Consider the following 21,633-nt stretch of genomic DNA (forward strand, 5'->3'; position numbering starts at 1 on the left):
CAGATCTTCATCAAGCATCCAGCTGCCAGACGCTTTCTGCAGGGACACCAGCTGCAGCAGAGGGTCTTTATGGGGCTGCACAGGTTTGGGGGCTGACCTTTCTGAATCTAAATCATCATCAGCTGTGAAGTGAAAAGAGCTTGATAAGTGGGTACATGAGGTGAGTTTCAATAATCCACTGCATTCATAAATACTACTTACAATCAATGGCTTCTGCAGCGTTGCTCCTACAGGACATCTCTTTACTATGGATCCCTAGAAAAAAAAGAAACTTAGCATTACTGAGGAACGTCGTCCATCATTATGGTACAAGTAAATGTTTCTGCATGTGTAATTGAATAATGCATCATTTAACCCTCCCATGTTCTAAAATGTGGTAAAAAGTACAGAGCTTTTACAAGCTCCACTTTTACAAGTTAGTACAGTTTTACAAGTTTTCTTTGTCTACTGTGGGAGGATTAACAGGAGGCGTCTTTCCTGAAAATTAGTGCCAGCCATATAATCATGACAATCTGACAGCAGTATCACTCTTTCACAACAACAATATACAGAGGTTCTGCAAACAGATTATCATTAATGAAGCTTTTAATTTTTCTTGAAATTAGCCAATCTTTCACAGGATATTTGCCACTTTCTTTGAAGGCTGGTGAATTTATAAATGTACTCCATAAATGTATCATCCATTAAGGAATTGTAGTATTTTCACTCGATTCTCTGTTTCTGAAATTCTGAAAATAAAACTTGAAATTTGACTGACATTCATTAAGAAACACTTAAGACAGTCAACAATCAAAAAATCATTTAATTAACAACATTTTTTATTTATTTCATTAAAATTTTAACTGCTGCAGTTTTATTCATCAGTAGTTTCAGGGCTTGGATGTTGTTTTGCTTAGCAATGCCTGTCAGATGCTGGAGCCCATATTGACTAAGAGGATATTTCTGACTCAGTGTTTGAAAACACAGCGCCATCTAATGGTCAGTTTCTGCTGCAGATTACTAACATTTTAAATGACAAAACCATTCAACAATATATTTAACATGTTCCTAATTTTAAGGTTAGTCCATTTAAATAAACAGTAAGACCAAATGATGTCATTGTCAGTTTCTAATAACCCATAATAGATGGAGAACTGTTTAATGATGTTGTGCTTGTAAATCATTCATTGTTTTACTTACTAGAGAATATTCCACCTTTTTTCTTCTTTGGAGCTAAAACAGACAATTGAAAACACATCAGAATCACAACAACAACTTCAGACAATCTAACTGTGGCTTTAGTAAGACCTGGAACTACCATGTGTCCAAAATGGCTGAACAAAAATCCAATATACACAAATCCTTATACTTGGTGAATGATTTCAGAAACATAAGACAAAACAAATGTAAATTTAGTGATAATTATTCAGACACAAGCTAAAATAAAACAAGAGCAGTCTGTGAAAAGGCTTATGTGTTAATGTGTTCTGTAGATGATGGATGTGTTTGCATCTGAATCATTAAACTAAGATCTGATTTCACTTGACCTTCAGATCAGTTACTTACTTTTAAAAATGCAAAGTTCCTATAAACATATGACCACATTTAGATTATGCACAAAAATGGTATCTCATACACATAAAGTATGGAGTACTTAAAGATTTGTCTTTCTATTTCACGCAATTTCATACCTAACATCGTGTCTGAACCTAACCAGAGAGCAGAAAGGAAATATAGCATTAATTTAGCAAAGAACGGATATATACTGACAAATATTACAATAATTCTTTGTTGGTTTTTGCAAAACCAACAAAAAATTATTGTACCATTTTTAACATATAAAATGTAAATACTCTGAAATCTATACTGATGGATCTCTTTCAAAGATTTCACAATGAAAATTAAATCCCAATAAAAAGCAAAATATCTAAAAAGTAAAATTATTCTCTTTCTTTAAAGGGAATATCATACTATCACCATTCATGTAATTAATATGCTGTACAACTAGAATATCTGATATTGGTTCAGAGTACTCCAAGAAATTGCAGTGATCATTTGTTTTGGGCTTTACTTACGTCTTGGAGGTGAGCAATCCATACTCTGGACTAAAAAAGAGAAAAGAAAAAACAAAGAGAGCATAGATGTGATGTCACCCTGACAAAAATTATGTAAACGGCCCTCGTACATCTACAAACTAAAAAAAACAAGACATATTCAGACATGTCTGTATTTAACCAAACAGATTCCTTTGCAGCAATCAAATGACTTTTTTCTTGTTTGTTTTCTTTTACTTACAATCAACTGGTGGAGCTGAACCCACACACACAACTAACAAAAGAAAAAAGGGGAAGAAAAAAAAAATTTAAAAAAAACAAGTACCAGAGGTGTTATTAAAATAAATAATAGTTGTTTGTTAATCTTTAAAATGCTGGACTAATTCTTTGTTACATTTCCATCCTTACATTTAATTATTTTGGGACCATTCCTGTCTCAAGACAAAAAATCAAATAATTGTATGCTGATAAACTGTCACTGAGCTTCTTCTCTGCATGTACCTTGTTTTGTTTTAGTGAACTAATTGATCAAAAACACATTTTTTGTAAAACTGTGGTTTTACATACAGTGGTTTGCAAAAGTATTCATACCCTTTCCACTTCACAATTGTATACTACTTTGTGTCCAATTTTCATATTAAATTACAACAAAAATATTTATGTTTGTGGTTGTAATGTGACAAAATATGGACAAGTTTGTGGAGTATTAATATGTTTGCAAGCCACCATTTCAAAGACAAGAGAGGATTTTACTGACATTTAATCAATCAGGAAATTAAAGTTGCTGAGATTTTTAGGTTAGGCCCCAAATTCTCTTAAATTAAAAAGTTTAAGTTTATAAAATTAAGCAAATTTCATTTCAAACAAATTGAAAATTCTAGTTTGAGAAAATCTCATCATAGTTTCATCCTTAAAATATTATTCTACATTGCGGTTTAAGTCCAGAGACAATGTGATTTATTTTCAACAGATAAGATGTAAATCTTCCTAAATCTATATTGGCGAATCTCTTCTCACAAGCACAGAACTGCACTAACTGAAAATACAGAGATAAATTTACTTCATGGAAACATCAATTTGGAGAAAATAAAACATTTTTCAACAATGAGTTTTTTGGTCGCATTGAAATAGATGGAAATACTTTTTTGCATCACACCAGTCACATAATCAACAGGTGTCTGTTACTACTGGCAGAAAAGAAAAGAAGACAACAGGAAGCAGTAGGAGAATGATAATTTGTTATTGAGGGTTTTTTTGGGCAATGTAATTAATTTTGTAGTTTTACTTACAACAGCCTGGTGGACGTGGATAAGGAACAATCATCGCAAAAGCAGAAAAGGAGAAAAAAAANTTCTAGTTAAACTCCCCTCTTTGCAACCTTCAATGTTAATTTTTGTTATAAATTATTATTATTATTATTATTATTATTGTTATTATTATACAAAAACTCCTATTTAATATTTACATTATAAGATTTTTTTTTTATTAATATTATTTTAGACTACAACCCACCAATTCTGGTTTTGCCTTTTCCACCTCCTCTTTGGTCTTTCCCAGCACTGCAGTCAGATCTTCATCAAGCATCCAGCTGCCAGATGCTTTCTGCAGGGACACCAGCTGCAGCAGAGGGTCTTTATGGGGCTGCACAGATTTGGGGTATGACCTTTCTGAATCTAAATCACCATCACATGTGAAGTGAAAAGAGCTTGATAAGTGGGTACATGAGGTGAGTTTCAATAATCCACTGCATTCATAAATACTACTTACAATCAATGGCTTCTGCAGCGTTGCTCCTACAGGACATCTCTTTACTATGGATCCCTAGAAAAAAAAGAAACTTAGCATTACTGAGGAACGTCGTCCATCATTATGGTACAAGTAAATGTTTCTGCATGTGTAATTGAATAATGCATCATTTAACCCTCCCATGTTCTAAAATGTGGTAAAAAGTACAGAGCTTTTACAAGCTCCACTTTTACAAGTTAGTACAGTTTTACAAGTTTTCTTTGTCTACTGTGGGAGGATTAACAGGAGGCGTCTTTCCTGAAAATTAGTGCCAGCCATATAATCATGACAATCTGACAGCAGTATCACTCTTTCACAACAACAATATACAGAGGTTCTGCAAACAGATTGTCATTAATGAAGCTTTTAATTTTTCTTGAAATTAGCCAATCTTTCACAGGATATTTGCCACTTTCTTTGAAGGCTGGTGAATTTATAAATGTACTCCATAAATTTATCATCCATTAAAGAATTGTAGTATCTTCACTTGATTCTCTGCTTCTGAAATTCTGAAAATAAAACTTGAAATTTGACCGACATTCATTAAGAAACACTTAAGACAGTCAACAATCAAAAAATCATTTAATTAACAACATTTTTTATTTATTTCATTAAAATTTTAACTGCTGCAGTTTTATTCATCAGTAGTTTCAGGGCTTGGATGTTGTTTTGCTTAGCAATGCCTGTCAGATGCTGGAGCCCATATTGACTAAGAGGATATTTCTGACTCAGTGTTTGAAAACACAGCGCCATCTAATGGTCAGTTTCTGCTGCAGATTACTAACATTTTAAATGACAGAACCATTCAACAATATATTTAACATGTTCCTAATTTTAAGGCTAGTCCATTTAAATAAACAATAAGACCAAATGATGTCATTGTCAGTTTCTCATCACCAATAATAGATGGAAAACTGTTTAATGATGTGCTTGAGAATCATTCATTGTTTTACTTTCTAGAGAATATTCCACGTTTTCTCCTCTTTGGAGCTAAAACAGACAATTGAAAACACATCAGAATCACAACAACAACTTCAGACAATCTAACTGTGGCTCTAGTAAGACCTGGAACTACCATGTGTTCAAAATGGCTGAATAAAAATCCAATATACACAAATCCTTATACTTGGTGAATGATTCATAAACATAAGACAAAACAAATGTAAATTTAGTGAGAATTATTCAGACACAAGCTAAAATAAAACAAGAGCAGTCTGTGAAAAGGCTTATGTGTTAATGTGTTCTGTAGATGATGGATGTGTTTGCATCTGAATCATTAAACTAAGATCTGATTTCACTTGACCTTCAGATCAGTTACTTACTTTTAAAAATGCAAAGTTCCTATAAACATATGACCACATTTAGATTATGCACAAAAATGGTATCTCATACACATAAAGTATGGAGTACTTAAAGATTTGTCTTTCTATTTCACGCAATTTCATACCTAACATCGTGTCTGAACCTAACCAGAGAGCAGAAAGGAAATATAGCATTAATTTAGCAAAGAACGGATATATACTGACAAATATTACAATAATTCTTTGTTGGTTTTTGCAAAACCAACAAAAAATTATTGTACCATTTTTAACATATAAAATGTAAATACTCTGAAATCTATACTGATGGATCTCTTTCAAAGATTTCACAATGAAAATTAAATCCCAATAAAAAGCAAAATATCTAAAAAGTAAAATTATTCTCTTTCTTTAAAGGGAATATCATACTATCACCATTCATGTAATTAATATGCTGTACAACTAGAATATCTGATATTGGTTCAGAGTACTCCAAGAAATTGCAGTGATCATTTGTTTTGGGCTTTACTTACGTCTTGGAGGTGAGCAATCCATACTCTGGACTAAAAAAGAGAAAAGAAAAAACAAAGAGAGCATAGATGTGATGTCACCCTGACAAAAATTATGTAAACGGCCCTCGTACATCTACAAACTAAAAAAAACAAGACATATTCAGACATGTCTGTATTTAACCAAACAGATTCCTTTGCAGCAATCAAATGACTTTTTTCTTGTTTGTTTTCTTTTACTTACAATCAACTGGTGGAGCTGAACCCACACACACAACTAACAAAAGAAAAAAGGGGAAGAAAAAAAAAATTTAAAAAAAACAAGTACCAGAGGTGTTATTAAAATAAATAATAGTTGTTTGTTAATCTTTAAAATGCTGGACTAATTCTTTGTTACATTTCCATCCTTACATTTAATTATTTTGGGACCATTCCTGTCTCAAGACAAAAAATCAAATAATTGTATGCTGATAAACTGTCACTGAGCTTCTTCTCTGCATGTACCTTGTTTTGTTTTAGTGAACTAATTGATCAAAAACACATTTTTTGTAAAACTGTGGTTTTACATACAGTGGTTTGCAAAAGTATTCATACCCATTCCACTTCACAATTGTATACTACTTTGTGTCCAATTTTCATATTAAATTACAATAAAAATATTTCTGTTTGTGGTTGTAATGTGACAAAATGTGAGTATAAATATGTTTGCAAGCCACCATTTCAGAGACAGAGAGGATTTTACTGACATTTAATCAATCAGGAAATTAAAGTTGCTGAGATTTTTAGGTTAGGCCCCAAATTCTCTTAAATTAAAAAGTTTAAGTTTATAAAATTAAGCAAATTTCATTTCAAACAAATTGAAAATTCTAGTTTGAGAAAATCTCATCATAGTTTCATCCTTAAAATATTATTCTACATTGCGGTTTAAGTCCAGAGACAATGTGATTTATTTTCAACAGATAAGATGTAAATCTTCCTAAATCCATATTGGCGAATCTCTTCTCACAAGCAAAGTGGCAGAACTGCACTAACTGAAAATACAGAGATAAATTTACTTCATGGAAACATCAATTTGGAGAAAATAAAACATTTTTCAACAATGAGTTTTTTGGTCGCATTGAAATAGATGGAAATACTTTTTTGCGTCACACCAGTCACATAATCAACAGGTGTCTGTTACTACTGGCAGAAAAGAAAAGAAGACAACAGGAAGCAGTAGGAGAATGATGATTTGTTATTGAGGGTTTTTCGTACAATGTAATTAATTTTGTAGTTTTACTTACTAGAGCCTGGTGGACGTGGATAAGGAACAATCATCACAAAAACAGAAAAGGAGAAAAAAAATACAGGGTAAAATATACATTGAATGAGCTCTTCCAAAATATCTCAAAGTAAGAATTAAAACCACAACAAAACAAAACTATCCATCCTTTATAAGTAAGAGCATACCATCAACATCACCAACCATATAATTAATAAGTTATAGGACAGAAATATCTTGTGTTATTTATTATAGTTTTACTTTGTTTTGAAGCATTTACTTACGAGCTAGTCTTCGTGGAGCTGAACAAGCCATCACTAAAACAGAAAAGGAGTAAAAAAAAAATCAGGTGATATTAAATTAACAAAAGTTGTCAATCTGGAAAAAAAAGATATTCATCAACATCATCACCTTAATTAAAGACACAGGTCCATGTAAAAAGTAATTAAATTAGGATGAAAATAACATAAAAAAAGATAGAAATTAAAAAGGATGCATATATATGTATATCTATATATGCATGCATGCAAACAAACAAACAAACAATCTGGTCTGATATGGAGACTGAATAATTTAACTAAAACAGATTTAGTGGTGAAACAGATCTTTCAAAACTGTATCACAAAAACAGAAAAGGGGGAAAAAATACAGGGTAAAACCTACATTGAATGAGCTCTTCCAAAATATCTCAAAGTAAGAATTAAACCACAATAAAACAAAACTATTCATCCTTTATAAGTAAGAGCCATCACCATCCATGTAATTAATAAGTTATAGTACAGAAATATCTTGTGTTATTTATTGTAGTTTTATTTCGTTTTTGAAGCATTTACTTACGAACTGGTCTTTGTGGAAGTGAACAACCCATCACTAACACAGAAAAGGAGTAAAAGAAAAAAAAAATGATATTAAATTAAAAGTTGCCAATCTGGAAAAAAAAAGATATTCATCAACATCATCACCTTTATTAAAGTCACAGGCCCATGTAAATAATAATTAAAATAGGATAAAAATAACATAAAAAAAGATAGAAATTAAAAAGTTAAGGTTTGAATCTCTCGCCCGTCAGCCTGACAGACAGACAGACAGACAATCTGGTCTGATACGAAGACTCAATAATTGAACCAAAACAGATGTAGCGGTGAAACAAATCTTTCAAAAACTCTCTCCTGTTTCTGTGTGATTGGTACAAGATGCTACCATCTACTTTGTTGTGGATTCTCAAAGTTTTCAAAGTTTGCTATATATATATATATATATATATATATATATATATACCTCAGAGTGCTCAACAAACTCCTTAGCATTTTTGATTTCTTTGATGCTTTACTTACTTTGAGGTAGAAAAGCTGCCAGCCCATCAGAAGCAGAAAATCGGAGAAAACAAAGACATTTCAAGAAAGACCAAAGGTGTTAATTTTATCAATAGCTTACATCTTCATATAAATTACATATGAACATCAACAAATCTCAATCCACTGACTGAAAAAATAAATAAAATAAATCATTCACCTGTCGGGACATTTCTGCGCACCAGCGGTCCTTGAACTGCCTTGCCGCTGTCTTTGTTGACAGCAATGAAGGCAGTGAAACAGCTGCTTACTCCTGATTGGATGCTGAGCTCCACCACCTTAATCTTCACTTCTTCATCCTGCTGTCCTCTTCGTGTCCTCTCCTCTGACTCCAGTGAGCGAATCACAGTGCGAGCAGCCAGCCTGTGGACTGTTAATCTGAGACAGGAAGGAGAAACATGCAACATCTAACATTTGAAGGAGATCAAATGTTTTCTATGAACACAAACTGCCTTCTTTCTCAGTTTCAACCTTTTCCTCTCATCATGCTCCTTTACTTTTCTTATGTCCCAAAGGTAAAATAAACTACTTTTTCATTCATTGAGGAGAAATGTCAATCTTTTTTACCTTTACTATTCATCAATAATTCCACATTTCTTAAAATTAAATCAAACTCAGTTTCTGTTAATATCACTAATCTGATCCTTTGTGTATTTTAAACTTGAGTACCGAGGTGACCTCTCAATATGTCCTCTTGCTTTGCTTTTGATTCCAAGATAACCTAAAATGTCCACATCTTACCTTAAATCTAAAAAAATATACAGTTTTATAGAAAGGGAAAATAGAAATAACATGTTTATTACGTCAAATTAGGAGCTACAAAAATAGCAGCACAGTTGTTTGTCATTTCACCTTGCAGCAACAAGGTGAGTTTTTTCCTGGTATTTCTTCTTCCTTCCACAGTAAAAAAGTTTACATTTAGGTTGACTGGTGTCTTTAAATTACCCTTGGCTATGAGCGTCTCTGTGTTGCCGCATTATGTCCTACCAACTTGTCCATATTGTACTCTGCCTCTGAAGAAACAGTTATATAACAACTATGACTGGATGAATATTTTGTATTTCAGTGACGGAGATCCTTGAAATTGTTGGAATACCTAATTTCAACAACACTATGATATGTCTTGTCAATACTGTCAAACCAGGATATAAGGCGTTTACCCAGAGTCCTCTGCAGGTTTTAGTTTGAAGTGCAGCTGGTTCTGAGAGGGATGACCTGCCAGGCTGTACTTCACTGTCACACTGCCGCCTGCTTCCTCTGAACTCTGAGACATAAAAAATTACAAAAATAGATACAAATATAACAATATGTCATGCTAAATGCTTTGATACAGAAAACACAAAGTGAGATGCTGGTGACCCTACCTGTCCTGTAAGCTGAGCATAAATCAGTGACCTCTGACCCTGAAATATTGCTTTAATTGGTGGAGACAGAACGGTGGCAGACACTCCCTTTGGTAAACCCCAGGAGACAGAAATGTCCTCCACAGCTGGCTGCAGTGCAAACCTGAGTGACTGCATCTCCTGTGATTTAAACAATAGTTGTAAAATTATTTACTTTTACTATAATCACATTTTCATGTGTTGGTGCAGTTTTTACAGCTTTTTGTGTTGTTGTTTTTACTTTTGGTTGCATCCTGTCAGCCCCTGTGATGAACTGAGCGTGACCTCCGCCCTCTTTGGCCATCCCGTTGATGAGAGCAGAGCTGGCTCCTTCTCCAATCCCAAAAGAGAAACACCTACGATACAAGAGTTTGATTTCAAACTCACAATAGCATCAGAACATGAACCAGACTGGGAATCTGTGTGTTTATGGTTTCACCTGTGGGAGCCTGCATTCTTCTTAACAAGATCAGTAACTTCTTTGGTGTTTCCCACCTCTCCGTCAGTGAAGACAAACACCTGAGGGAGGAGAAAACACCAAACGTGTCAGAACCAAACAGGAGCTGAAAGTCTTGTGGAGAATCTGTCTGAGAGGAGTCTATCTCTGATGTTTTAGTAACACAACACAAGTGGTGTTAACATGGATGAAGAGCAACAAAAGGTGACAAATAAGACCAACCAGTTTGTTGAACATTTCACAAAGGGGTGGAGAGCAAGGAGTTGTTCCGAACAACCACAGTGTTTATGCAAGACTAAAATGACAAAACAGGTTTGGTGCAATATCAGCTGACCTGCCGAGGATGTTTGGGAATGCAGGCTTGGCTGTAAATGTGTTTGAGAGGCCGAAGAATTTCTGTTCCTCCGAGATTAGACCCCATTTTTTCAACTTTTTCCAGAGCCTCCTTCATGGTCTTCTCACTGTACTCCACACTCGTACTGCCAGAAAAGTAGGAGATATGTCAAATGAAATCATGATAAATATCAAAAGCCACAAAACGTACTATAATCTCTTAAAATGATCACCAAGTTACAGTTTTACATGAAATCTTCTGTGGAAGGGTTAGTAAGAAGAAAAAATGAAATATAAAAAAAAAACTTATTAAAGGGTGTTGAGGATTGGGAGTTAGATGTCACTCACGGAAAGATGTGTTCAAAGGAGGATCCAAAACTGTAAATGTTGAAGTAGCAGCCCATTGGTAAACTCTTCAACAGGAGCAGCAGAGTGTCCTAAAGAAAGACAGGAAGTAAAGAACACACTTAGAGAGAGAAGGAAACATGCTTTGACAAATTACATACAGGTGTAGTTCAATTTAATTAATTAATGTATTTAAGAATCGTTGAAGGTGCAACAGTAGTTTGTGTCAGTGAGTGATTAAGAAATATTCACACATTATTTTTGTCAGACACAAGTATGAGGATTTGTTTTGCACAATTTGTTTTGGATCGCTTGGGGGAAAAACTGCAATGGCTAAATCGGGTACAATTTCACTGCAAAGACCCCATGAAGTAGCGCAAAAGATACGTGCTAATTTTAACCATGATCCCTCAGCTACGGTGGCTCATAAAGCCCAAAGAGACATGTATTTGTTCGACAAGCAGGTGTCTCTTAAGAAGTGATGACTAATATCTATTGTGAGATATTACTAAAGGTAGTACCTTTAGTAAAATAACAACAAGGTAATATCTTACAAAAGGTAAGATACTAGATTTTGTAAGATATTACATTTGGTAATATCTTACATGACGTAAGATATTGTCAGTCATCAACTCTCAACAAAAACCCTTCTAAAGTAATTTGAACTATCCCAGTAAAACATGGATAAACACCTTTGCACTGCTGATACGAGTTTCTTGTGGTGTGCTGTTATTCATGGGGCAGCTCATACTTCCTGATCGATCCACCAAGAACACAAACTCTCCACAGGCAGCAAGTGAGGACATCACTGATTGGGGGAACTCAGGGTAAAGGCTGACCATCACCACTGGATCACCCATCAGAGAGCCTGGGACATGTTGGAGATGGAAAAAAAAACAAACAAACAAAAAAAACATAAACCTTCTGATACTCTAACATTTAATAATCAGTAATACCTAAACTAATCTGTTCTCACCAGGTTTGGCAGAGGCCTGTCCTGCCTCCACCACAGCAGAGGGCTGGTGGGCGTCTTTGTAATAAATCAGTAGCTCAACGTCTCTGTCAAACTTGTGTCCTGCAACCAATTTAACCTACAGTTGAAAACAAGAAACAAGAAAACTGAAGTGATTTATCTTGTATGTTATAACTACATCCAGCAGTAACATCAGCTCTCTACCCACCGTGGCCTGAGTTTGATCAGCGTTGAGGTACTGAAGAGGTTCCAGAGAACAACTGGACTCTATTTTAGAGATTGGACGAGGAGAGGAGACCTGGGCAGAAAAGGACAGACTGTAGGGCACCAGAGAGGCTGGAACTGAGGTCACCTGGACACTGGGACCTTCACTACCTGGAAACAACATGAGAGAAAAATGGGAGTCACTTAGTTTTTAGTTAAAATGTATATGAGTGCATCCATCTATCGGCTGGTTTTCCTACCCTGTGGGTGGTATCGATGGTTGAGCACAGCAGGCAGACAGAACCTCAGCCCATCATCAGCCTGCACAGCCAGCTCAGTGACGTACTCCAGCCTGATGGAGGCGCTCTCTCCTGGAGGCAGACTGCCCACTTTCAGAGAGAAAATATCTGGACTCTCGTCACTCTCCTCCAACAGGAAGGCCTGCTGACCGGAGCTCAGAGCATCATCATACTCCTCCTGAGCCTGCAGTCCACATGAAGCATGTCAGCAATGTTCACTTTACTGTGTTTCAGCTTCTTTATAGAGAAGACATCTTTGTTCCAGCTCACCTGCTGTTTCTCCTTCACCTCAGCTACAATGTGTGTTTCTCCAATCTGAGCACTGAAATGACACACAGCAGCATCTCCAGGCAGAGGGAAGACAAACACAGCCTCTAGAGGTTTGTCCTCCTTGTTCTCATAGTTCAGAGTGGAGACCAGAGTAGCTACATGGTCCTTCACCTCCAGCTGAGCATCAATGCTCTTCAGAGGAACTAAAGCAGCAAAACAAGGACATGAATAAACCATAGAAATTGTTTAAAAGTGTCTGATTAAACTTCCTATGGTTCTGCATTATGTTTAAAACAAGTTCTGTGAAGAGTCAGTAAATCAATTAGATTAAAAAGAGAACATGACTGAGGAACAAACATAAAATCTGTTATTTTAGTTCGTTTTCTAACAGGTACCTGGTTCCTTCCTGTCAGTGACCAGACCACAGCAGTTCACCATCGTGCCTGTGGGAAATAAACGAAGAGGCGTGTAATGCTGGGAACAGCTGACCAGACAGACCAGTCTGGTCTGGTCTTCGTCGTATTATAAACAAATACAACAAATGCGTATTTTATCCTTCTAATGCTTAGGAAAACATCGCTGTCAATAAAAAATAATAGTATCTAAAACCAACAATTGTTCAAAACACGACTGTCTGCAGCTGCTTTAGCTCTGATCAATCTTTAGCGTTAAACGAATCGGAACAGCAGAAACAAAAGTAGATGAGATGAAAACTTACCAGTAAGAACAGTTGCTGATAAGAGAGATATGTTTTAGGTTTACAGACCGCTGTTAACGAAGCTTCGTCCGCTGCTGTCTCTCTGAATTTTCGTTCAAGCTGCAGCAGGAAATATGAACACGGACCTGCTGAGTGAGTTTGGGTTCGTTCAAGGAATGAACTGAGTGGGTGGAGCTTGAGCATAAAGTCTGTCATGCTGCGAATCACATGGAGATAAACTGCAGTTTGGTTGTTTGTCGGCCTGCAAACTCTTCAATAATACATTCGTAAAACGATATGTAGAATATCTAATATGTGTCCTAGAAGAAAAGAAATTATTTTCTCTTTTCGTCTTTTTAAAAAAATATTTAAGAAATCGCTTAAAAATATTTGCAAGCTTTTTATCATAAGCACATGTTAATACTTTAAAAAAACTATCAAAGATCAAAATGCCACTCTGGTTATTTATTAAGGGTGGGATTCACTGAATGAATGCAATCCTTCAAAAACTCTCAATAGCATTATTCAAATCTCACTATAGAGTCCCCTCTCCTTTAACCCTAAAATAGAGGACACCTTAATTAATTTGCAGGTGTTCTATCCTGTACACATCTGATTGAACATCGTATTGATGTAGTTAATACATAGCTTATAAAACAACACCTTTACATGACTAATTCAAGAGAAACGGAAGCATCTGGATGATATTGTTGATTACTTACGAGAAAATGCAACTTTGCTGGGAAGATAGAAGATAACAAGTTAATTGTTTTCCTCTCTGTACTTGGTTTGAACCGTCTAATGTCACAGTCTGCAAGTGCAAATACCAGAGTTGTGAATTAAACTGAAACGGGATACTTCTCTTTCTTCCCCTCTTTGTAGAAAGATGGTGGATATTCAAACCGATATACTTTCATCTCTTTTTTTCACTTTCCTGGACTAGTCAGAGGAGTCATTGCTCATATTCTTTGCATAATTTCTTAATAAAATAATCATCAATATGCATTTTGATTCATTGTTGATTGACTCAGTGTTTCACTTTGGGTAAGATTTATTTATTTCCTTAATACTAAAAATGCCTTTGCTAGGCATCAAGACCCAAAGCCTTTCCTCTGGGCCTTTGTGCTCACGTGTTTGCGTTTCAGAGATTGAGTGGCTCTTGTCTCCACCGAAGAGGGTAAGAAAAGATCCATCACTTCCTGTGACTGCTTGTTCCTTTTTCTTCTTGCTTTCTACCTCTTGCAGTCTCTGTCGCTCCATCTCAGGCATGTTTTTTTCTTTTGGTTTTTGTTAATTCAAATTTTTGTTTTTCTCATGTGTTGCTTTGCTTTATTTGTTATAGTTCTTAAACCTCTATGTTTGAATTTATGCATGCATCACAGAGGAGGTTAAACCAATTTTGAACATTGACAAATGTCACCAGTCACTAAAATACAATCAATACAATTCAAAGTGTTTTCTCCAGTTTATATACAATACTAAAAACATTTATTTTTTCAGTAATTCTGTCAGCCAAGAACAATGTAAAATTGACTTTTCAGCACCATGGACAGTAGCACACTGAGGTCAGATTTACATTAGATTTAAAAAGTGTACCTATGCCTTTAATGTGCATAAAGTCTGTAGACACTAACTATGTATAGTTAGTAATTAAAAACAAGTCTTGGACTTTTTGGTTTCAGCAGAATTCTCTTTCATCACTGAAAGACGAGTGGGATGCAACTTGATGGGTAAAGAAACTTACCACTAGGTGGCGCTACTAAAATGTATTTACAGGATTCCGTCTTTCTGTTTTTTCCTACCTAAACAAAAGCAATCGAAGTTAAACAGTAAATGTATCCCAAAGTTTAGTTTCCCAGCTAAAAGTATGATTTGAATATTTTTTTGTTTGTGGGGGGGGGGGGTTGCGATACTCATTTTGAGAGTTTTGAANCTTCTTCATCCTGCTGTCCTCTTCGTGTCCTCTCCTCTGACTCCAGTGAGCGAATCACAGTGCGAGCAGCCAGCCTGTGGACTGTTAATCTGAGACAGGAAGGAGAAACATGCAACATCTAACATTTGAAGGAGATCAAATGTTTTCTATGAACACAAACTGCCTCCTTTCTCAGTTTCAACCTTTTCCTCTCATCATGCTCCTTTACTTTTCTTATGTCCCAAAGGTAAAATAAACTACTTTTTCATTCATTGAGGAGGAATGTCAATCTTTTTTACCTTTGTTTACTATTCATCGATAATTCAGTCAGCAACATTTATGGTAGCAGGTGAAGGAAGATAATGTTTCCACATTTCTTAAAATTAAATCAAATTCAGTTTCTGTTAATATCACTAATCTGATCCTTTGTGTATTTTAAACTTGAGTACCGAGGTGACCTCTCAATATGTCCTCTTGCTTTGCTTTTGATTCCAAGATAAAATAAAATGTCCACATCTTACCTTAAATCTAAAAAAATATACAGTTTTATAGAAAGGGAAAATAGAAATAACATGTTTATTACGTCAAATTAGGAGCTACAAAAATAGCAGCACAGTTGTTTGTAATTTCACCTTGCAGCAACAAGGTGAGTTTTTTCCTGGTATTTCTTCTTCCTTCCACAGTAAAAAAGTTTACATTTAGGTTGACTGGTGTCTTTAAATTACCCTTGGCTATGAGCGTCTCTGTGTTGCTGCATGATGTCCTACCAACTTGTCCATATTGTACTCTGCCTCTTAAAAAAAGTTATATAACAACTATGACTGGATGATTATTTTATATTTCAGTGTCAGAGATCCTTGACATTTTCAAAATACTACCTCATTTCAACAACACTGTGATATGTCTTGCCAATACTGTCAAACCAGGATATAAGGCGTTTACCCAGAGTCCTCTGCAGGTTTTAGTTTGAAGTGCAGCTGGTTCTGAGAGGGATGACCTGCCAGGCTGTACTTCACTGTCACACTGCAAACTGCTTCCTCTGAACTCTGAGACATAAAAAAATACAAAAATAGATAAAAATATAGCAATATGTCATGCTAAATGCTTTGATACAGAAAACACAAAGTGAGATGCTGGTGACCCTACCTGTCCTGTAAGCTGAGCATAAATCAGTGACCTCTGACCCTGAAATATTGCTTTAATTGGTGGAGACAGAACGGTGGCAGACACTCCCTTTGGTAAACCCCAGGAGACAGAAATGTCCTCCACAGCTGGCTGCAGTGCAAACCTGAGTGACTGCATCACCTGTGATTTAAACAATAGTTGTAAAATTATTTACTTTTACTATAATCACATTTTCATGTGTTGGTGCATTTTTACAGTTTTTTTTTTTTTTTTTACCTTTGGTTGCATCCTGTCAGCCCCTGTGATGAACTGAGCGTGACCTCCGCCCTCTTTGGCCATCCCGTTGATGAGAGCAGAGCTGGCTCCTTCTCCAATCCCAAAAGAGAAACACCTACGATACAAGAGTTTGATTTCAAATTCACAATAGCATCAGAACATGAACCAGACTGGGAATCTGTGTGTTTATGGTTTCACCTGTGGGAGCCTGCATTCTTCTTAACAAGATCAGTAACTTCTTTGGTGTTTCCCACCTCTCCGTCAGTGAAGACAAACACCTGAGGGAGGAGAAAACACCAAACGTGTCAGAACCAAACAGGAGCTGAAAGTCCTGTGTAGAATCTGTCTGAGAGGAGTCTATCTCTGATGTTTTAGTAACACAACACAAGTGGTGTTAACATGGATGAAGAGCACCAAAAGATGACAAACAGTTTGTTGAACATTTCACAAGTTGTGGAGCACAAGGAGTTGTTCCGAACAACCACATTGTTTATGCAAGACTAAAATGATAAAACAGGTTTGGTGCAATATCAGCTGACCTGCCGAGGATGTTTGGGAATGCAGGCTTGGCTGTAAATGTGTTTGAGAGGCTGAAGAATTTCTGTTCCTCCAAGATTAGCCCCCATTTTTTAACCTTTTCCAGAGCCTCCTTCATGGTCTTCTCACTGTACTCCACACTCGTACTGCCAGAAAAGTAGGAGATATGTCAAATAAAATCATGATAAATATCAAAAGCCACAAAACGGCTATAATCTCTTAAAATTATCACCAAGTTACAGCTTTACATGAAATCTGTGAAATCTTTAGTAAAAGAAAAATGAAATAAAAAAAGAAACTTATTAAAGGGTGTTGAGGATTGGGAGTTAGATGTCACTCACGGAAAGATGTGTTCAAAGGAGGATCCAAAACTGTAGATGTTGAAGTAGCAGCCCATTGGTAAACTCTTCAACAGGAGCAGCAGAGTGTCCTAAAGAAAGACAGGAAGTAAAGAACACACTTAGAGAGAGAAGAAAACATGCTTTGAAAACAACTGTGGAAAAAACTGCAATGGCTAAATCGGGTATGATTTCACTGCAATTACCCCATGAAGTAGCACAAAACATACGTGCTAATTTTAACCATGATCCCTCAGCAACGATGGCTCGTAAAGTCCAAAAAGACATATTTGTTCGACAACCAGGTGTCTCTTAAGAAGTGATGACTAATATCTTATCTATTGTGAGATATTACTAAACGTAATATCTTACAAGAGGTAAGACACTAGATTTTGTAAGATATTACATTTGGTAATATCTTACATGACGTAAGATATTGTCAGTCATCAACTCTCAACAAAAACCCTTCTAAAGTAATTTGAACTATCCCAGTAAAACATGGATAAATACCTTTGCACTGCTAATACGAGTTTCTTGTGGTGTGCTGTTATTCATGGGGCAGCTCATACTTCCTGATCGATCCACCAAGAACACAAACTCTCCACAGGCAGCAAGTGAGGACATCACTGATTGGGGGAACTCAGGGTAAAGGCTGACCATCACCACTGGATCACCCATCAGAGAGCCTGGAACATGTTGGAGATGGAAAAAAAAAAAAAAAAATAAATAAACTTTCTGGTTTTTTAACATTTAACAATCAGTAATACCTAAACTAATCTGTTCTCACCAGGTTTGGCAGAGGCCTGTCCTGCCTCCACCACAGCAGAGGGCTGGTGGGCGTCTTTGTAATAAATCAGTAGCTCAACGTCTCTGTCAAACTTGTGTCCTGCACCCAATTTAACCTACAGTTGAAAAACAGAAACAAGAAAACTGAAGTGATTTATCTGGTATGTAATAACTACATCCAGCAGTAACATCAGCTCTCTACCCACCGTGGCCTGAGTTTGATCAGCGTTGAGGTACTGAAGAGGCTCCAGAGAACAACTGGACTCTATTTTAGAGATTGGACGAGGAGAGGAGACCTGGGCAGAAAAGGACAGACTGTAGGGCACCAGAGAGGCTGGAACTGAGGTCACCTGGACACTGGGACCTTCACTACCTGGAAACAACATGAGAGAAAAATGGGAGTCACTTAGTTTGTAATTAAAATGTATATGAGTGCATCCATCTATCGGCTGGTTTTCCTACCCTGAGGTTGGTATCGAGGGTTGAGCACAGCAGGCAGACAGAACCTCAGCCCATCATCAGCCTGCACAGCCAGCTCAGTGACGTACTCCAGCCTGATGGTGGCGCTCTCTCCTGGAGGCAGACTGCCCACTTTCAGAGAGAAGATATCTGGACTCTCATCACTCTCCTCCAACAGGAAGGCTTGCTGACCGGAGCTCAGAGCATCATCATACTCCTCCTGAGCCTGCAGTCCACATGAAGCATGTCAGCAATGTTCACTTTACTGTGTTTTAGCTTCTTTATAGAGAAGACATCTTTGTTCCAGCTCACCTGCTGTTTCTCCTTCACCTCAGCTACAATGTGTGTTTCTCCAATCTGAGCACTGAAATGACACACAGCAGCATCTCCAGGCAGAGGGAAGACAAAAACGGTCTCCAGAGGTTTGTCCTCCTTGTTCTCGAAGTTAAGAGTGGAGACCAGAGTAGCTACATGGTCCTTCACCTCCAGCTGAGCATCAATGCTCTTCAGAGGAACTAAAGCAGCAAAACAAGGACATGATTGAACCATAGAAATATATCTTATTGCACTTCACAGTTTCTGTGCTTAAAAGACTTTCTGAGAAGAAACCAAGTGTAGTTTGCTTTCAAACAGCTGAGTACCTGGTTCCTTCTTTTCAGTGAGCAGACCACAGCAGTTTGTCATTGTTCCTGTGAGGCAGACAACTTTGGGGGGAAATGGGTTAAAAAGCTTTAAAGTAGGCAGCTACTTTTTTGATATCACAAGCTAACAAAGAAAACATTTACAATTAATCAGGAAAAACTTAAACTTATAAAGGGGGCATGACAGTGAAGTATTGCGCTTAAAAATCAGATTGAATTACTTTAAATAAATTAATCTTTTAAATGGTTGTGTTTTGTGGTACATGGAAGTATATGTTGAGATAGATATATATTATCATCTTTACACTTATATACCACATTATGGCATGGGAACATCAAAAAGCGCCACATAGTAGGATTGACAAGCAATTTCATTGCTAACTTCACAGTAAAGATTGTGGAACCAGTGGCGGAACAAGTCGGTGTCGTGGCTAATAACCGGGCCTTTTATACCCAAAATAACAAAGCTCCTGAAAACATAATTTTATAAAATACCAAAAAAAGTCACTCATATTTGACGTACAAATGCTCCAATCTACCTAGTTTACAATCCGTTTCTAAGTATCTGACTGATGATGACGTTGTGGATGGTTGGCGACGTGTTTTACCCAGAATACACTTGGAGACAATATCAGCAATCAACTTGTAAATCTGTATGTCATAAAGTTAAATGTAAGAATGAAAATTAAGCCAGTCATGTAGCACAACATTTTATTCAATATTTTACAACCACCATGTCACTAAAATCATTCGGTCTTGTAAAGTTATTAGCAACCATGAGTAAACAATGACTGGGGCAGCCTACTATATAATCTACTGGGGGACCATTCTGTTTTTTTATAATCTACATACACCATACTCAACAGGAAAGGGCCCACCTTCTCCAGCTCTCATCAGATGTGATACAGACTTGGATCTCTGAATTCATATTCTGCCTCTCATGCGGTCCCCCTAGGCCCGGGCCGGGGGGGCCGCCGCCCCCCACCCCACCCATAGCTCCGCACCTGCATGGAACTGCGGCATTTTTACTTTAGGGTGTGTCACACCACAAGCATCTCAAAAATCTCAGGCTTTAGATGAATTTTGTTAAGTTAAACAACAGCAGGGGCGCAGCTACATATTATTCAGGTGGATGCGAAAACATAAATCGGCGCCCCCCCCACCCCCCTCCAAAAGGAAGGAACATAAGGGTGAAGGAGCGTAAGGGCGCGGTGAAGCGTATGCGAGGGCATCATCGGCGCGCCGCCCCCTCCAGACGGGGTTTTTGACGCCCCCTCTGGTGCAGCGCCCCTATGCGTTGCATGCGCTGCATACCCACCTTTTGCGCCACTGAACAACAGAAAGATTTTAAGTGAGCAAAAAATTTATAGTAAAGTTTTCTTAATTTCTTTGACACTATCAAGATATAGCTTGATAGTATTTACCAAAATAAATATTTTTATTTTAAAATAGTCAGTTAAAAATCTTCTCAAGAAAACGTACAAAGTTCAACCGGGTGTGTCAAAAGGTGGGCTTGACTGCATGCAAACCAAGTAACGTGGAAGACTTTCTTAGAAATGCGATGACTCCATTGGATTTGCTTTTACGCCAAACCATAGCTGTTTTTGTTTGTGTTGGTCTAAGTTCTAGCAAGTGCGTCAGCTCAAATAAACTCAGAAAAGAAGAGAAGAAAGCTTACCAGTGAGGACAGACCCTTCTCACGGAGAAATGCAGAATTTACTGCGCGTTAAGAGCTTCTGCTCAAACAAAACCAAAGCAGCTGTTCCTCTATCTGGAACGCTCGTTTTTCTGGGAACGCACCGGGTGGGTGGAGCATTGACGGTGAAGCCCAGCTCCTTGCGTACGTAGCCTATTTGCTTACAGTCTCTGCTGGTCCATTTTAAAATGAATATGTTTACATTTTGAGCAAATTTATTTTTAGCTGTAACGTTTTTATTTCCTTACTCTTCATCAAACCGCACCTCTTTCCCTTTTAGTGTATCATGGACAGCAACAACCGATTCACATGAAATGACAAAGCATTCTAAATTATCTGATAACTATTATAAGTTAAAGTAAAGCATTGGAATTGAGCTCATGTTTTAGTTTTAAAGACTGTACTTCTAAAGTTCTTCAGGTTTTGTTTTTGAATGGAAAACCTTTCTATCTTTTTAAAAACCTTCCTTGAGTTTTTAATGTGCTTTTATTGCTTATCTGTGCAAATGGCAATAAATTATATTCTCTCCATCAGGTTTAATAAAATCTTCTTCAATCACTTGTGTCTAGAGGCAGAAATATTTTGACATATATGACTGACTGTACTTTTTATTTATTTATTTAGCATATCCTTAAAAATGGCAATGGTATTTTTTGTAATTACTA

General features: G+C 36.7%; 2 protein-coding genes and 1 long non-coding RNA gene across 6 annotated transcripts; all 3 read right to left on the reverse strand.

Moving 5' to 3' along the window:
* Positions 1-76: 76 nt before the first annotated feature.
* On the reverse strand, positions 77-2,609 carry LOC106941918 (uncharacterized). Of its 2 annotated transcripts, none has more exons than XR_001423485.1 (4): positions 2,275-2,609; positions 2,055-2,084; positions 202-255; positions 77-107 (listed from the first exon to the last, which is right to left on the reverse strand). It is a non-coding gene; the product is annotated as an uncharacterized LOC106941918 (long non-coding RNA). The 2 variants fall into 2 exon arrangements; XR_001423486.1 differs by having other exon boundaries at positions 92-122.
* An 884-nt stretch (positions 2,610-3,493) lies between these two features.
* Positions 3,494-13,381, reverse strand: LOC106941916 (von Willebrand factor A domain-containing protein 5A-like). 3 transcript variants are annotated; one of them, XM_015025067.1, is made up of 22 exons: positions 13,220-13,381; positions 12,897-12,944; positions 12,502-12,704; positions 12,193-12,415; positions 11,937-12,103; positions 11,732-11,846; positions 11,448-11,623; positions 10,759-10,847; positions 10,412-10,556; positions 10,060-10,139; positions 9,862-9,976; positions 9,603-9,761; positions 9,399-9,502; positions 8,399-8,616; positions 8,221-8,235; positions 7,724-7,756; positions 7,171-7,203; positions 6,909-6,914; positions 5,870-5,902; positions 5,650-5,679; positions 3,801-3,854; positions 3,494-3,706 (listed from the first exon to the last, which is right to left on the reverse strand). In XM_015025067.1, exons 2-22 carry the CDS (start codon positions 12,937-12,939, stop codon positions 3,525-3,527), a joined length of 2,223 nt encoding a protein of 740 aa, XP_014880553.1. In that variant the 5' UTR covers positions 12,940-12,944; positions 13,220-13,381; the 3' UTR covers positions 3,494-3,524. The 3 variants fall into 3 exon arrangements, with proteins under 3 accessions (XP_014880553.1, XP_014880554.1, XP_014880555.1); XM_015025068.1 differs by lacking the exon at positions 7,724-7,756 and having other exon boundaries at positions 13,220-13,380; XM_015025069.1 differs by lacking the exon at positions 5,870-5,902 and having other exon boundaries at positions 13,220-13,380.
* A 1,730-nt stretch (positions 13,382-15,111) lies between these two features.
* On the reverse strand, positions 15,112-21,059 carry LOC106941915 (von Willebrand factor A domain-containing protein 5A-like). Its single transcript, XM_015025065.1, is given in 15 exon segments — positions 15,112-15,220; positions 16,053-16,156; positions 16,257-16,415; positions 16,512-16,626; positions 16,710-16,789; positions 17,051-17,139; positions 17,142-17,194; positions 17,390-17,478; positions 17,897-18,072; positions 18,174-18,288; positions 18,379-18,545; positions 18,635-18,857; positions 18,944-19,146; positions 19,273-19,335; positions 20,951-21,059. Coding segments are annotated over 14 exon segments (1,725 nt in total). The 5' UTR covers positions 19,316-19,335; positions 20,951-21,059.
* Between the last annotated feature and the right edge of the window lie 574 nt (positions 21,060-21,633).

The sequence above is a fragment of the Poecilia latipinna genome, unplaced genomic scaffold, assembly GCF_001443285.1.
Source record: "Poecilia latipinna isolate Pla-1442-1.1 unplaced genomic scaffold, P_latipinna-1.0 Scaffold3934, whole genome shotgun sequence".
Taxonomy (NCBI): domain Eukaryota; kingdom Metazoa; phylum Chordata; class Actinopteri; order Cyprinodontiformes; family Poeciliidae; genus Poecilia; species Poecilia latipinna.